The sequence below is a fragment of the Dysidea avara genome, chromosome 9, assembly GCF_963678975.1.
Source record: "Dysidea avara chromosome 9, odDysAvar1.4, whole genome shotgun sequence".
In the NCBI taxonomy this organism is placed as follows: Eukaryota; Metazoa; Porifera; class Demospongiae; order Dictyoceratida; family Dysideidae; genus Dysidea; species Dysidea avara.
Window position 1 is genome coordinate 2,445,188 of NC_089280.1, and position 17,418 is coordinate 2,462,605.

The 17,418-nt window shown below is 38.2% G+C and overlaps 1 protein-coding gene across 1 annotated transcript; it reads right to left on the reverse strand.

The window, feature by feature from the left end:
* Positions 1-6,074: 6,074 nt before the first annotated feature.
* Positions 6,075-17,393, reverse strand: LOC136265817 (tripartite motif-containing protein 2-like). Its single transcript, XM_066060742.1, has 2 exons — positions 17,279-17,393; positions 6,075-8,832 (listed from the first exon to the last, which is right to left on the reverse strand). The coding sequence occupies exon 2, from the start codon at positions 8,819-8,821 to the stop codon at positions 6,614-6,616; it is 2,208 nt and encodes a 735-aa protein (XP_065916814.1). The 5' UTR covers positions 8,822-8,832; positions 17,279-17,393; the 3' UTR covers positions 6,075-6,613.
* Between the last annotated feature and the right edge of the window lie 25 nt (positions 17,394-17,418).

The window sequence follows — 17,418 nt, forward strand, 5'->3', positions numbered from 1 at the left end:
ACAAAATTTCATTATAATACTCAGCATATTGATCAAGTAAATCCTAAATATGAAGGGGGGGGGGGGGGGGGGAGGCTTCAGCCCCCAAAGCCCCCCCCCCCCCCCCTGGATCCGCCCCTGCCATTACAAAAATGCGTGGAGTGCCCGCGGGCTCTATAGCTATATCAAGGCATGTCAGGGTAACTGAAGTGTCTGTTGAGCCACTGAAGCAACATGTCCAGTGATGGTTGTACCACCCGACTGTTACCTGTGGCCATGTAGTATGCAGGGAATTCCAAATCATACATGCATGCATGCAGTGGAACCTATAGCTCTGTAGTATATTTTATTTTGGGATCAACTGAAATTTTACTGTTATAAGAAGGTTAGCTGTATTTATTTTCAGTTTAGAGGTAAAGAAATATACTCAGAGTCACCATTAAGAGAGGTTCATATCAAGACACACGGTAATATGTCGTGCGGACCAAGAGGCCGGCGCGCAACATGCACCCGTGAGTATATCGTTGACAGGAAGAACGAAAACGCAATTTTCGCACCTCCGTAGCTCTGTACTGCCTTGATGAAACAAGACGATTTTTGCTGTGGACACGCACTCCAACTTCAGTACTCCACATTCCAAATTTGAGCGAAATCGCTCCAAGCGTTCCCGAGATATGCGACTTCAAAAAAAAATTGGCTTAGTTTCTTCGTTTTTTTCTTCCTCTTTTCGCACACTTACAAAAACTGCTATAAAACGCGAACGCAATATCCGATTGCCTTGAGATTTGGCACACAGAAGGGGGGCATAAAGGCGCATCTCTGTGCCAACTGTGGCTAGAATACGATAAACAGGCAAAGAGTTATTAGCGATTATTCACGAAAAATAACACCAATATGTTGTCACGCCTACAGGGTAAACCGCTATACGGGAAGACGCTGAAAATCGGTGGGTGAATAGGTTAACTATTGAACCTCAAACCTTTTGTGGTTTGAAAGAAATCGAGCTAAAAACCACGAAGCAGGGCCGCCCACGGGGGGGGGCAACTGGGGCATTTTGCCCCGGGCCCCAGCCTGAAAGGGGCCCCAGGAGGGCCCCCTGAATACCTGTTTAAAAGATCGATATACTCTAATAGAACAGTCAGATCTAAATACTCTAATAGAGCAGTCACAGTAATCTTCAGAGGAGCAGTGTAGCAAGCTTATAGATAAGGAGATATGGTTGGTGATGGGTAGTTATTGTCATTGTCAGTAGGTTGTGACCTTTTTTTTTTTTCAACTTACAGCTTGGGTGAAGGGCCCTACTTTAACTCTTTGCCCTGGGCCCCTTAATTTCTCTGGGCGGCCCTGCCACGAAGATACAACGAAAAAATCAACACTGTGTAACAATTACCGCAGACAAGTATCTAGTATCACCCTCCTCTACAAAATTGTTCATAATCTCATTGATATATCTCCAGTTGATTTAATCCCTGTCACTTCTAACACCAGAGGACATGATCAAAGATTTCATCATATCTATGCAAGGACCAATCAGTACAGTAATTCATTCTTCCCTAGATCAATTAGACTGTGGAATTCACTCCCACCTGACCTAATCCAACAACAATCATTACAAATTTTTAAGTACCAACTGAAATTATTATTACTTTCCCCTACCAATCAGTAAGGCCACTCCAATTGGTAATTATGTTTCTGGTCCACCGCCCGCATCCTTTGGCAGAAAGTGAAATTTCAGAAATACATGGGGAATATGCCCGCATCAGATTTTTGAAAAGGCTGGATTTCAGAAACAAATATTGGGCTGCTACAAACATGCTAAATCTAACTGCTTACGTGTCACTATATGTCTTTTATCAGTGAAAACCTGCAAGAAATGGGAATAGTGCATAGTACAGATCAATATACTCTAATAAAACAGTCAGAAAATCACAAAAATACTCTAATTGAGCAGTCACATCATTGTTGCTTTGTTGCTGAATTCCGCCCGCCCGCACCTAAAACCAAACTCAGATGACCAGAAACATAAAAACAAATTGGAGTGGCCTAATCCCATAATCAATCATATTGTAAAACATTTTGTATGCATGTTTCATATGTGCGTTAATCCTCAAACTGAGGCTGCACATTTTTGGAAAATAAAAATAAATAAATTACGCAATCGAGATTAGCTAATAAAAAACGACTACTTTCAACGCCTACCAGAAAAACCGCTTGGGGTATAATGCTTTGAAAATCGCTGTACAGATGGAGTGATCATCTTAGAAAGGCTCTTCAATGGTGTAGAAGAATCAGACATAAAGCCACGGAGTTATAACACGAAATCCAACTTGGTGTAGCAAGTGCGAAATCGAGATACTCTAATAGAGCATGCAGTCATCCTAATAGAGCAGTCACCCTGAAAAGAATTCAAGAGATCAGCTAGAAATTAGTAACCTGTATAGAGATCAGCTACAAGCAAATCGCCCTGTAGAGAGTTCAGCTACAAACAATTCACCCTGTAGAGAGATCAGCTAGAAGAAGTTACCTTGTTCATGCAACTATATAGAAAGAGATATAGTTCAGCTAGAAGAAATCACCTTGTATATAGAGTTCAGCTACAAAGAAACCACCATGTAGAGAGTTCAGCTACAAACAAATCGCCCTGTAGAGAGATCAGCTAGAAGAAGTTACCTTGCAGAGAGTTCAGCTACAAAGAAACCATCATGTAGAGAGTTCAGCTACAAACAAATCGCCCTGTAGAGAGATCAGCTAGAAGAAGTTACCTTGTAGAGAGTTCAGCTACAAAGAAACCATCATGTAGAGAGTACAGCTGCAAACAAATCACCTGTAGAGAGTTCAGCTACAAACAAATCTCCCTGTAGAGAGATCAGCTAGAAGGAGTTTCCTTGTAGAGAGTTCAGCTACAAACAAATCACCCTGTAGAAAGATCAGCTAGAAGAAATCACCTTGTAGAGAGTTCAGTTACAAAGAAACAACCATGTAAAGAGTTCAGCTACAAACTAGTGACCTTGTAGAGACATCAGCTAGAAGAAGTTACCTTGTAGAGAGTTCAGCTACAAAGAAACCATTCTGTAAAGAGCTCAGCTGCAAACAAATCACCTATACAGAATTCAGCTACAAACAAATCACCCTGTAGAGAGATCAGCTAGAAGAAGTCACCTTGTAGAGAGTTCAGCTACAAAGAAACCACCATGTAGAGAGTTCAGCTGCAAACAAAATCACTCTATAAAAAAATCAGCTACAAACAAATCATCCTGTAGAAAGATCAGCTAGAAGAAGTCACCTTGTAGAGAGTTCAGCTACAAAGAAACCACCATGTAGAGAGTTCAGCTAGAAGAAGTTACCTTGTAAAGAGTTCAGCTACAAAGAAACCATCATGTAGAGAGTTCAGTTGCAAACAAATCTCCCTCTAGAGAGATCAGTTAGAAGAAGTTACCTTGTAGAGAGTTCAGCTACAAAGAAACCATCATGAAGAGAGTTCAGCTGCAAACAAATCTCTCTGTAGAGAGTTCAGTTAGAAGAAGTTACCTTGTAGAGAGTTCAGCTACAAAGAAACTATCATGAAGAGAGTTCAGCTACAAACAAATCACCCTGTAGAGAGATCAGCTAGAAGAAGTCACCTTGTAGAGAGTTCAGCTACAAAGAAACCACCATATAGAGAGTTCAGCTGCAAACAAATCACCCTGTAGAAAAATCAGCTACAAATAAATCACCCTGTAGAAAGATCAGCTAGAAGAAGTCACCTTGTAGAGAGTTCAGCTACAAAGAAACCACCATGTAGGGAGTTCAGCTAGAAGAAGTTACCTTGTAGAGAGTTCAGCTACAAAGAAACCATCATGAAGAAAGTTCAGCTGCAAACAAATCTCCCTGTAGAGAGTTCAGTTAGAAGAAGTTACCTTGTAGAGAGTTCAGCTACAAAGAAACCATTCTGTAAAGAGCTCAGCTGCAAACAAATCACCTGTATAGAATTCAGCTACAAACAAATCACCCTGTAGAGAGATGCTAGAAGAAATTACCTTGTAGAGAGTTCAGCTACAAAGAAACCACCATGTAGAGAGTTCAGCTGCAAAGAAATCACCCTGTAGAAAATTCTGCCGCAAACAAATTGCCCTGTAGAAAGATCAGTTAGAAGAAGTTACCTTGTAGAGAGTTCGACTACAAAGAAACCACCATGTATAGAGTTCAGCTAGAAGAAGTTACTTTGTAGAGAGTTCAGCTACAAAGAAATCATCATCTAGATAGTTCAGCTGCAAACAAATCACCTGTAGAGAGTTCAGCTACAAACAAATCTCCCTGTAGAGAGATCGAAGAAGTTACCTTGTAGAGAGTTCAGCTACAAAGAAACCATTCTGTAAAGAGCTCGGCTGCAAACAAATCACCTGTACAGAATTCAGCTACAGACAAATCACCCTGTAGAGAGATCAGCTAGAAGAAGTTACCTTGTAAATAGTTCAGCTACAAACAAATCTCCCTGTAGGGAGATGAGCTAGAAGAAGTTACCTTGTAGATCGTTCAGCTACAAACAAATCACCCTGTAGAGAGAGCAGCTAGAAGAAGTCACCTTGTAGAGTGTTCAGTTACAAAGAAACCACCATGGAGAGTTCTGTAATAAATATATGTATTATAATTTGTACATTTACTGATAAAATCAGAAATATTTAAAGTACATCTGCTTCATCTTTTCTTCTTCATGTGGTAAAGGAAAAAAGATAGGTTTAAAAAGTCTCAAAGCCGGCCATAGGCTGGCTTTGGGGTATATAAATACAAAAAGAAGTGAAATCTAATCCAAAACAGCCAAGCTGTAAAAAAAGAGTGTGGCCCTCAAAAAAGCTATGGTGAAAAAAGATGTGAAATCCAAAGTGGCGGCCAAGAAATGGCTGTGATGGTAGGTTAATGGTAAAAATTTTAATAACGACAATTCAGGTGAATTTTTGTGCCGCTTGGTCTTGGCACAAAATTCACCTGAATTGTCGTTATTAAGATTTTTACCATTAACCTACCATCACAGCCATTTCTTGGCCGCCACCTTGGATTTCACATCTTTTTTCACCATAGCCTTTTTGAGGGCCGCACTCTTTTTTTACAGCTTGGCTGTTTTGGATTAGATCATACTAACTGGACCTTATTGATGACTTTTATTAGCTAGGAGAGTGTAGAATGACACTACAATAATATACTTATAGTCTGGCAGACAACAGGGTGAAGTTTGCAAAATGGTATATGTATAGTTTATTTTAATGCAGTTTTAGAAAATTCTGTACATTAAAACAATATTCCACCAACAAATAGGCATTAACATGGAACGTGATGGAAGGAATCAAATAAAACTTGGTGTTACAAGGTGTATATGCTTTTGTCTCATCTTTTGCGTCAATTTTGAAGAAACTTGGAAAAGAGTTGATTATATTGTAAACGGTTAATTTCTCTGATAATTTGACATAGAATGACCCAAATAGGCGAGAATTTCCTTGGGTTAAATATCACAATTTTCCCAATGCTGACAGCAGAGGTCCAACAGATGGTTTTGAGTAGCCAATAGTACGAAGTGAACTATATAGCCATATTGCAAGGTTCAGCCAAAAATGCCCCCTTTTCTGCTGGACTAAGTGAATAATGTTCCAGTTCGGAAGTGATTGCCACACAAGTCTACTCTGACAGCATGAATGTGCATGCAGTATAGACTTGCACAAGATGTGCATGGAAGATATTATTATAGATTTGTACTCTCCTATATATAGTTAGCCTGTTACTGTATAATTATAGTCACTAATGTAGATACTACCTGTGCATGGGATTAATGGCTATTCCACTAGGTGAATGCATAGCATAGAAGGGCTGACAGTTTATAAACATTTTGCAATGTACATATATTCTCAAATGCAAAATAGTTTGCAACTGTAACAGGCCATATTTAATTTGAGGGTTAGGCACAAATTACTATAATGCGAAAGACAATAATGTATAGCTAATTATTGTTAACATATCAAATTTATATTAACACACATAAATACTGTACTAGCGATGCACCAATAAGAGATTTTGCCAATTATCTGATTAGCCGATACTGAAATTCACATATATAATATGACCGATATCAATAATCAATGTTTGTTACAAAATTTGACACGTTTTATAATGTGAAAACAATAACATCAGGGCCATCAAATTAATCGGCTAATAATTACCAATAATGATGATTTGCTGAAATCTGGCTGATAAACCGAGTTCCGACAAGTGATACAACCATGAAAAACACCAATTCAAAAATTACAATAAAAACAGAGTTCAATCTCACATTGCTAGCTGCATTACATAATTTAAAATATCTAAATGCAGTATAACAAAATTAAAGGGTATATACATAACTAAGTACACAAGTTGAATTGTATAAATTATGTACACACAATACACACAAGTGACTAAAACTTTTCCAAACATGAAGCAGTGTAGCATAAAGTACTAGATCATATACTATTCCAAACAAATCACGATTCACAATAAACACTAAAGAAATGTTCCTAAAAGTAATTGTCACACATGCAAGTCTATTCTATACACTTTGTATTGACTGAAGTAGCTGACAAGATGAATATGCATGCATACAGCATATATGACGTGTACAAGACAATGAAGCTTATCGAACATAGATTTGTACTCTATGGTTATTATGGTCACTAATATAAATACTGCCGGTAGGAGTGAGAGCTATTCCTACTGGAGCATTAAACTGTCCATGATCGGATCCTTTGGAACCAAAACAATGCACAAAGTTGCCATCTTTATCAAAGATTGATATACGATGATTGTACGTGTCAGTAACAAAGATGAAGCCATATATGTCTGTGGTGAGGCTGTATGGTCTATCAAACTCACCCTGGCCAGTTCCTTTAGTACCAAATTTGTCTATGTAATTGCCATCCAGGGTAAACCTGTATATGGAGTTATGGCTATAGTCCGCTACTAGCAGGTGGTTATTATGGCTGACTGTCACACCATACGGAGAAGCCAATTTTCCTCTTCCTATAGACAAACAAAATTTTCCAACAGTTGTAAAGACACGGATACATTTATTGCTGGAATCAGCAACATACACTTTGTCATTGTGTGTAGTACATCCATATCCCCATGTGGTACCAAACTGTCCTGGATTGGATCCTCGGCTGCCAAATTGGAGCAGGTAATTGCCATCATTATCAAACTTCTGTATCCTATGGTTACCACCATCAGCCACATATAAATTGTTGTCTTCATCATATGTAATTCCAAATGGTGATTTAAAGTGGCCATTAGCACTGCCATAGTTGCCAGAGTTGCCCAATGTTTTGACTAATTGATCATTGGCATCAAACAAATACACACAATGTTTGGAATAGTCAGCAACTGCCCACACACCATTACTACTAAAAGCTATACTCCAAAGTTTTCCCATAGTACTGTTATTGTTTATTGTCTTCTTGGGTTTGTCTAGCAGTGAGTAGTTTATCACAACTGTGATGCAGTAAGAAGTTTCTTTGCTTAACTCTTCATCAACAGAAATTAAGAACTTCATTTCTCCAGGTGAGGCTGTTACAAAAGACACCATATAGCTACCATCATTGTTATCGTTAACTTTAGCACTGACAAAATCTCTTGTAACACTGTGAAGTAGTTGTATATGCCTGCCACCTTGAACACAACGACCACCACTGACATCCTTGGTGATGACAGTAAACTTCACGTCCTGTCCAGCAACTGCATATGGTGGAAGATCAGCCACTTCAGATGTGCATGCAATAGGATCAGTGATAAGATGGCCAAATTGTGGGAAAGGTATTTTGGTAGGCACAAAATCCAAAGTGGCTGATTCTTTGAGGATTACAGTAAGCTTGCTACACTTTACATTCAACTGTTCTGTTTCATGCATTACATGCTTTTTCATTGACAGCAGTTCTTGTTCGTAGCCTTTCTCTACAGCACTATATAATTCTCTGATACTGACAGCTTCTGCTTGTGCAAACTCTACTTCTTCCAGTTGAACAGTAACTGCTTTCTCTCTTTGTAATACCATCTCCTGTGCTTGGTGTTTGATTTGTTCTTTCTGTTCCATAATCTGTTGAATCAATTTGTCGTAATGCTGATCAATCTTTTTATCTATTTCACTGCCCTGCTGTTTAATCTTCTTCCTTGCCTTGTCGGCAGCACTATGAGCCTCTGATAAATCTTTAATCATCTTGTCTATCGAGGCAATAATCTTAGCCAGCTCTTGTCGATGTTTGCCAGCCATCTTCTTCACTGTGTCATGACTATGACTGGCATGATCCTTCACTGTGCAGTACATACAGACCAACTGGTCACAGGTCTCACAATAAAACAACAACTCGATATCATGCTCTTTACACAACATGGTCTTTGGCTTTGGCTGTATGGGAATGTCCTTCTTGGACTTCAATTCTGTTAGTGGAACTATACCGTGGTCACGAGTCTTGTGGCTACGCTTATGGTATTCATTACAAATATGACACATAAATATGGCACAGTCAGGACAAAACGCTTCTACTGGATCTTCTCCAGAGCACTCATCACATTTCACTTGTACCTCACCTTGAACTTTACGTTTTAATATCAACTCATCTACCAGACGATTGATGAAGAATGCATTGTCCAATTCCTTTACTCCTCCTGCAGGTATTGCTGTTTCTTTTCGACACTCTGGACAGGTAATCTTGGATTGCACATGCATCTTCTCCAGACACCCTCCACAGTAGAAGTGATGACAGGAGAGATATTTGGGATTCTTGAACAACTGATAGCATATTGGACATGTGAGGTTGTCCATTGCTTTCTTTACCTCTCCAGCAGCCATGATCAGTAATGCTACATGATGTAAATATGTATAAATGGTCAATACAGAATTAGGGCTGTATAAAAGTGCACACATTAGGAGTATTAATCACAATAATCAATATTGTCAGGATAATATTACGTATATTACAAAATTACTTATACAGTGTATGCTTTATCAAGGTAGAAACTGGTTGGGTCATCTAAATTACTTTTGTCCAAGTAAACTGGGTCTCACCCAGATATATAAAATATTTCAGATCTGACTGGGATTGTACATCAGATCATGTGCGTTGATTATACAGTAGCATCAAGAGTTAATAATATTATTAATAGGGCTGCACTGATTCTAGTATCGGTATTGGTATCGGGCCGATACTGCTGTTTTCATGAAGTATCGGAATCGGCCATTATATTGTTGCAGATACCGATTCTTATCACGTGCGAGAATAAAATAACGTTCGTTTGTACTTGCTTATTTTACTAGCACAGTGGACGCCTAAAAGCATAAAGTATAACACTAATAACTACCAGCAAGACTACTGATCTATGCTGAAACCTACGTGTGAAAACGCTTTACTGAGAAAAAGATCAATATACTCTAATAGAACAGTCAATAACTCTAATAGAGCAATCAGGTAGAAGTGACTGTTTCGGTATTAGAATATTCTGTGTTTTTGTAAGCACCATTATGATATTATCTACACTTCTCCAGAAGAATACTGGAATATCCACTGGCATGCATTTCAGTGACTTCCTTCTACTTCATTATAAACATGAACCATACTGAAAACGTGTACAAGAATACCATGAAATGCATTATACAATAAATGTGTGTACTGTGAAGTAGCTACTTTAAGGTACTTGGTATTGGTACTTGTACTTGCAAATACTTCCGAGCTGAGTACTTGGTATTTGAAGTATCGGTAAAAAGTGGAATCGGTGCAGCCCTAATTATTAACTCTTGGTAGCATCCTGTTTGATGGTGACAATGGAAGGGTGAAATGGAATATTGCTGAAGAATAGAACACAGTGAGTATAAGTAGTTTCCAGTGTTGGGACAATTACTTTTTAAAAGTAACTCATTACATAGTACTTGCAATTGAACTATTTAGTTACAGTTACATATTACCCATAAAATAAAGTACCTATAATAATTACTATTACATATTATATTACTTTGTGTCTACAGCCTTAAGTTGTCATGTGTGAAACTACCACCCTTCTCACATGACATGATTATGCTGTTGGACAATGTACAAATCTTGGTTATAAATAAGAACCTGGTGAATAAGCTTCATTCAATAGGCTTCATTACTTTGTTACGCTACCTAGTAAATTAGAAACTTTGTTACTTGTAGTAATAATATTATGCAATATTAGACCTGTTACAGTAACTTCATTACTTAGGTAACACGTTACATTTGTAAGTAAAGTAACTTGAGTTATATTACCAGTGTATTTTGTTATATTACTTTGTTACCACAAAAGTAATAATTATTACGTAACGCGTTACCCCCAACACTGGTAGCTTCAGATCAAGTAACATGACTGCTCTATTAGAGTATTTTGGTTGCTTGGAATACACATCTCAAAAGCACATAGCAGGCAACTGATTCATACCATCCATATACAATCTTATGACTTTTCAATGATCAATATTAGCATATGTACATATGACCCATGAGCAAAAACTGGCTGTTTTCACACATTCCTCAAATTCCATTTTATCGCTTCTCTGTTATCTATAGTATCAAAGGAGTGGACAGCTAATGTTTCAGCCTTTTGTGATGAATAGTCTTGTAGTTATACTGATAGACAGTTGGAACAGGAATAAACTTGGATTTGTACAACACCAATATAGCAAATAAATAGCAGGTGCTTATTTAATCAATCACAACTCATGACTGAAACATGCTACGAAGAAGGGTTTGGCTCATTCTGTTCATTGGTACATCAATCAAGGTATGGTGTCCGCCCTGTATGTCCAAAGAAGAAGAAAAAGGCCATTTCAACAACTAAACAATTACGGTAAGCTTTATTTCTACCGCATTGGGTAAATAAGCGCTGATAACTCATGTACTGTACGCTGTACGAACACGAAACAAAGATGTTCTTACTCCCATTGAATAGGAAAATCTGGTGATGTATAGGTTTTATTGATCTGAGCTTTTTTTAAGTACTTACTAAAGCAATTGAAACGTACGTAAAAAGTTTATGTAGCACGCGTATTTTATTCAATACGTTTTTATAGCAAAATACATAGAATTTTGGGAAAACAGCTAGCTGGTCACATATGTGACCATCTCAGTGAAAACCATCTAGTTCACACAACTTCTGAATTTCTTTTCATTTTCTCAGCGTTATCTGCATTGTCCAAGGAATGGTTCTCCAAAGTTTCAGTCAATTATGGAGAGTAGTTCGGAATTACAGTGCTAGACAGTAGGGAGAGCAAGATAATCGATTTGTACAGTGACTATACTAAAAATAAACTACAGGTGCTTACATTCGCAGCCGTAACTTCCATTTGGATTAGTCCACAGAGTTGAGATTTGGCTTACAATGTTCACCATGGATTGGCAGATTGACCAAAGTATAGTTTTAGCCCTGTAGTCACTTACGCATAGGCGTATGAAAGTGGTTTTACTGAAAAAATGGTGACAATTTCATTTACGTCTACCACATCATAAACAAACGCACTTGACATGCAAACCATTGGGCTACAAAAACTTAACTACGATTTTTGAACTCCCCATGAGTAGGTGAATAAGATGGTGTATAGGTTTAATTGATTTAAGACTTCCTTTCCTAAGTAATGGCTAGAATAAAACTTCCATAAAATTTTCTTTGTAACACGTGTAATTTCAACAATTTTTTAAGATTTCATTTTTCTCAAAATGCATGCTTGTGTGAACTAGACGGGTTGTCGCTGAGACGGTCACATATGTTAGTGACCAATTATCAAATGGTACCCATTAACAAATATTAGTAGAAATAGTATGCTTTGAAATATATCCTTTGACCTTTGGGAGGTCTTTAAAATCCACTAAGAGACCTCTGGGGAGTCAACACACAGCACACCTCACTAATGATCACTGATGTACTGAGTAGCATTGTAGATCTCACTAATGTTCAGGAGACATAACAGATCAATGAGCTCTTTCTTTTATAGATAACAATGTGGACAGTGATTGTGGGTTTACATTTTGTGCAAGATATGTGACCCGCTGAACAAAAACCCAACTTGTTTGCATTTTCCTCAAACTTCATATTATGACTTTTTTGTTGTCTAGAGCAATGGGCTGTTGTTTCAGCCTTATCTGGTAACAAGAAGAGCAAAACAATCGATTTGTACAGTACCTATACGGGAAGAAAATTACAGGCACTTGTTTAATCAATGATAAATCTTTAGTGCAATCGACTATGGAGTTGGGACATATGTCATTCTACTCACCAAGAACCGGGGCATTCATCAAGGTATAGATTTTGGCCTAAATGCACCCATACCACTGAGCAAGAAGGTTGTTCAAGCTGAGAAACAGCAATGATAAAGTCACTTTTTACTGTAATGTAAACAAACACACACAACTCGCGTTTATTTTGTGGTAGAGAAACAAAACAATAATACTCTTATTCTCCATGAAGAGGCAACAATAGTAGTGTATTAGAGACCTCAATTCGTGTCTTTCTCTCAGCGGGTCACATATGATGACACGATGCTGTTATATTCAACCCACAATCTATCTGCTAGTATAAATCATAAAGATCCTCTTGGTTGGTCTCATTATGAAGAAGTTATCAGTGACCTTTTAGACTTCATGCGTGAACATTACAGCAATAATAGTGCCTAAACGACTGTCAACAATAAAGAGGAGAAAAACATCAGAGTTGCCATGACAACACCTCAAGCTTGGAATTTACTAGCATAGTTGCAGATTTAGGATATTAAAAGTGGCTTGTTGACTAGATAGAGAATAAAATAATAAGGCACTTAATGATAAGCCTTGAGAAAATTTTGAGATTATAGAAGCTCTAAGATTGGGTTTTTAGCAACTTCAGTAACAATCACTGTAATTTTAGTTTAAGCTGTGAAATATGCTAACTAACAGTAGGGTGAAAGTTCTGATTAAGTTGTATTCAACACTATATTGGAGTATCTCGATTATAAAGGAGGTTTTAAAAGCTACAATGAAAGTAATTGAAATGGCATGCTACTGAAATACAGTGGTATGATAAATTGTCAGTGTGTATAGCTACAATAAGCTATATTGCTTGACAGCCACTGAGATAAAGCCAACAGAGGTTTCTACTAAAACCATAGAAATGCACCTTGGGGTTCTTGCAGATCAGGTCACAAAATTAATGTCACCTAAAAACCAGCTTCACAATATCATCCTGGCACCTTGGCAGTATTGGTTAGGTATAACCAAGCCCAAAAGTGCCTTCAGTATGACCCTAAATGCTTCCAATAGACTGTTACAAAATTTTACATTTTCTATTCACTAAATGCCTACCTGCATGCCTGCCTGATTAACTTTTGCTGATACTCAATAATGGCTAAGGCTACGGGTTTGATTATTTCAATGTTCGACGTCGCTTTGTCCCGAGGCATGCCTTTTGGCATACCACAGTACTACAAATTTGCTCCAATAAAGCACCCTTAAAAGAAACCATTGCAATAGTTTGTACGCTGAACAGCAGACCTTAATACAAACAACCTTTATCATTGAATGAAGGTTTATGTATGTAGCTCAAAGCCGGTTTGCTCATGTGGGTGTTGGACAGATACCTATTCACAGACACATAGTTTTGGCCAAACCAATTTAAACAAGTTGATGTTATGCTACTTCTAAAAACCAGGCGCCCATGTAGTTAATACCAGCCCATTCTAACTAAATTAATCAACCATGTATTTATATTCATGCTAATGCTATTATTAATTCAGCTAGATAATTAGATTTGTGAATATTGTGATTTGGCGTATTTTGTAATTCGGTAATTACATTGCTATGCACTGCTAAGGAAGCGTAACTATAACAAACCACTTTAAACCACAAATTATGCACAGATGTATCTTCTCAACTGTTTTATAGTGTGTCTATCATGTTTTCTTAAGCAAATTGTTTAGGGTAAGTCTCAAGGCTGCCCTTCATTTTCATACGGGTAATGCCCCCTTTTCAACTCATAGGATACGTTGTCTCTGGTAGCCTAAAAGGCCTTCAACGTTGTTTTAAAGTCTATAAAACTGAAAGGGAAGACCGTTTACGAAGTATATGAAGAGTGTAGATATGCCCTCACTCTTTGGCTAGTAACTTCATGCTCTCACGCCTAACCCTCTATTTCTCACTCTTTCAGCTTAGTTCTCAAGCATTTCTCACGCCTGATAATTAGTCCTGTGCTTAAAATTGGACAGCCTTGTGCTTATTTATGTACTTTGAGCATGCAGTGACCTTTTTTTTTGGTCTTCACTATCAAAAATCCTGGAGCTGCACTTGAGTCTGGTCCACATTGCTGGTAGTGTTTGAGGTCTCACTCTTGAGAGGTTGGCATCTCTGAGTCACCATACCAGTATTTCAGACCGCCGAAAAGAAACCACCTCAGAGCAAAGCTTATGTGTGTGGAAGTTTAATACAGACTTAATTTAGCTTTCAATTCTTACATGCTGACTGCTTTTTACAGTTGTTAACATTTTTGCTCACGTGGGTACGTACATACGGACAAACAAACATAGGTAGGTAGGTATCGCGGATTGCGTGACCATTGTAATAAGGCTTTGAGGTCAATGATATTATGTGAAAAGTAACCAATCGAAATCCATTATAGACTGAGTTTAAAATTAAGTTACAGCTAGTCTATCCGATTCACATGCAAGTAGTTACTCATGCCTGTATCTTATTCAGTAGACTTGAGGTTGCGGTGGACGGTTCTTTCACTGACGAATAGCATACGCACTATACCGGCTTCTTCAGCAGGCTCTGCTATTAAACATGATGTGTTGCCAAACAATTCATCACCTCAGGTCTACTGATACAGGCATGAGTAACTGTGAATCAGATAGATGGCTGCAACTTAATTTTAAACTGAGTCTATAAGGCCACATAAACTTAACTATTAGTTTCTCATCCTCCTGTACTCAAAATACCAGTGGGGGAGGGCGGATATTTATTTTATTTTTACTAACTAGATAGCTGAATTAGCTAGCTAAAATTAGAGGTGTACCGATAATCGGATCCACTACAATATCAGCCACTTTTTACCAATATTGATATCGGTACAGAACAGCAGGAGGACCGATATCGCTACCGATATTTATACAGTAGCAATAGTTTGTACATAAACGGATTATGCATTGGTTTTCTACGTTATTCAAGTGGCTCATTGGTGCCTGAGTGGCTTATTGCTCACTCTGCAACAAGCGCTATGCTACGAGAAGCCATATAAATACACACGATTCTAGTGTTTGCTGCTGGAAAGCCTATCACAGTCTTTACAAATGAAACAGTTATAGAGTACCTTAGTAATAAAAGAAGGGTCCCAGTAACCAAGGAAACTTGTTGTACCAGCTTCCTCACAAGCCATTAGAATGCGGAGTAATGCAGAAATATCCGTTTTAGGCTTCATGGGAGTATACATAAAAATGTTTGTGGGTGCCTAATTGTCTGGATTGCACAATAGAAACCCAAGCTGTATACCACCACAGGCAATGAATACGTGCACACGTTGTAAATGTACACTTTTGTTTGCTTAAAATATTAATGCAAATATTGGATCGACTATAGGTTATCGCAGGGGCGGTGGAGCAGGCCAAAGAGTAAGGGGGCCAGGCCAGCTGTAAGTTGAAGACAAAAAAAAAGGTCACAACCTGCTGACAATAGCTGCTCTCACATATGTAGCTTGCTACACTGCTTCTCTGAATACTGTGACTGCTCTATTAGAGTATGTATCCAGATCCTGACTGTTCTATTAGAGTATCTCGATATTTTCTTGCAAACATTGTCCCATAAAAGTGGGTGGGGTGGGTGGGAGGGGGGGCATGGCCCACTTGGCCCCCCCACCTATGGGTTATTGGCTTCTTTGGTTGCATCAATATCGGATATTGGAAACCCACATCGGTACACCTGTAGCCAGAATGTAGTTTTCTTAGACTGCTCTAGCAAGTTACCAACTTTAAAAGGTGCTGGATGGCTGCACTAAGCCACCAGTAGTACAAAAAATCCTTGATGAGGTAAGAAAAACAGCGGTGTGAGCGGGGATGAGAAACTAATAATTAAGTTTATACAAGGGGTCCGCAACTCTAAAAACTCCTGTACGAGATTTCAAATCTTTGCGATTTTTCAAGCATATATGGCAAGATTTCAAACCACTTGAAATCTTAGATATCCGGAATAATAGCATCACGTGATACGTAGTGTACGAAAGTATGCAGAATTCTTTCTCAAGTTCTCTGCAAATTTATGGATGTAGCATACATGGTGCTGCAAATATGGAGGAAATATACAGAACTTTACAACAATTTTCAGAGATTTCAGATTTCATAAGGAGAGATTTCAATAAGATTTCAAAGAGACCTGTACGAGATTTCAAGGGAGTTGCGGACCCCTTGAGTTTATATGGCCTAATGGCTTTCAATTGGTTACTTTTCACGTGATATCATTGACCTTAAGGCCCCTATTTGGTGATTATTAGTTTCTCATCCAGTCTTTCTGAATATTATGATGCGGGTGGGAGGGTATTACCATTAGGCTATTATAATATTAATACACTGATGTACAGACCATGATCAAATTTTCGTTCTTCCTCCCACAAATTAACATTAGTTTTTAGTCGTAATCGTGCTCTAGCAACTTCATCATAGCAGGATTTCACTTGACTGCTGAAAAAAAAAAAAAACAGTCAAAAATAGAATCCAAACAACAGTTCTCCTGGTGTTGTATCAGTGCACTGTAGTTAATTTTAAAACGCCATTGTGTTTCAATACAAATTATGACGGCTTGGTATCACGCGTTCTTCTGAGGATGCACAGAGTAAATGATATGGCTTATCATGCGGTAGCCTAAGAAGGATGTGGGCGGTGGATGAAAAACTAATAATCACCAAATAGGGACCTAACATTTTTTTTTTGACAAGTCACGCAATCTACAGTACACACGTTTTACGAAAAACAATTTCAGTAAACCAGGCTCGCGCCCACCAAAGGCCGGCTGTGGGTGCACGCCTGGTTTAAAAACGTGGTGATAGCGAGCTCCACCCCCTATAAACTCCTCCGCATAATGGTACACGATCATACACCATTTTTAATAGTCAAAGGTACAAGTTACTATTGTTACCACTGTAAAGCGCACCTTAAACACTATTAATCACAGATTATGCAGTTATAGACATACGCACTCTCACATGCACCGAGTACACTACACAAAATAATAAGTTGTATAATAGCAGTAGCTACAGTGTACATAGAGCAGCATCTCAGTGTACAAACCTGACACAGATTAAAGCTATGCTTCAGTCTCCGCTTGAGAATTTCTAATGACAGCGCCCCACGATAAACTTGATTTTCTTATTGTCAGTACGACAATATTTCATTCACAATTACAATTTCCTGTTATGTGATACGTACCA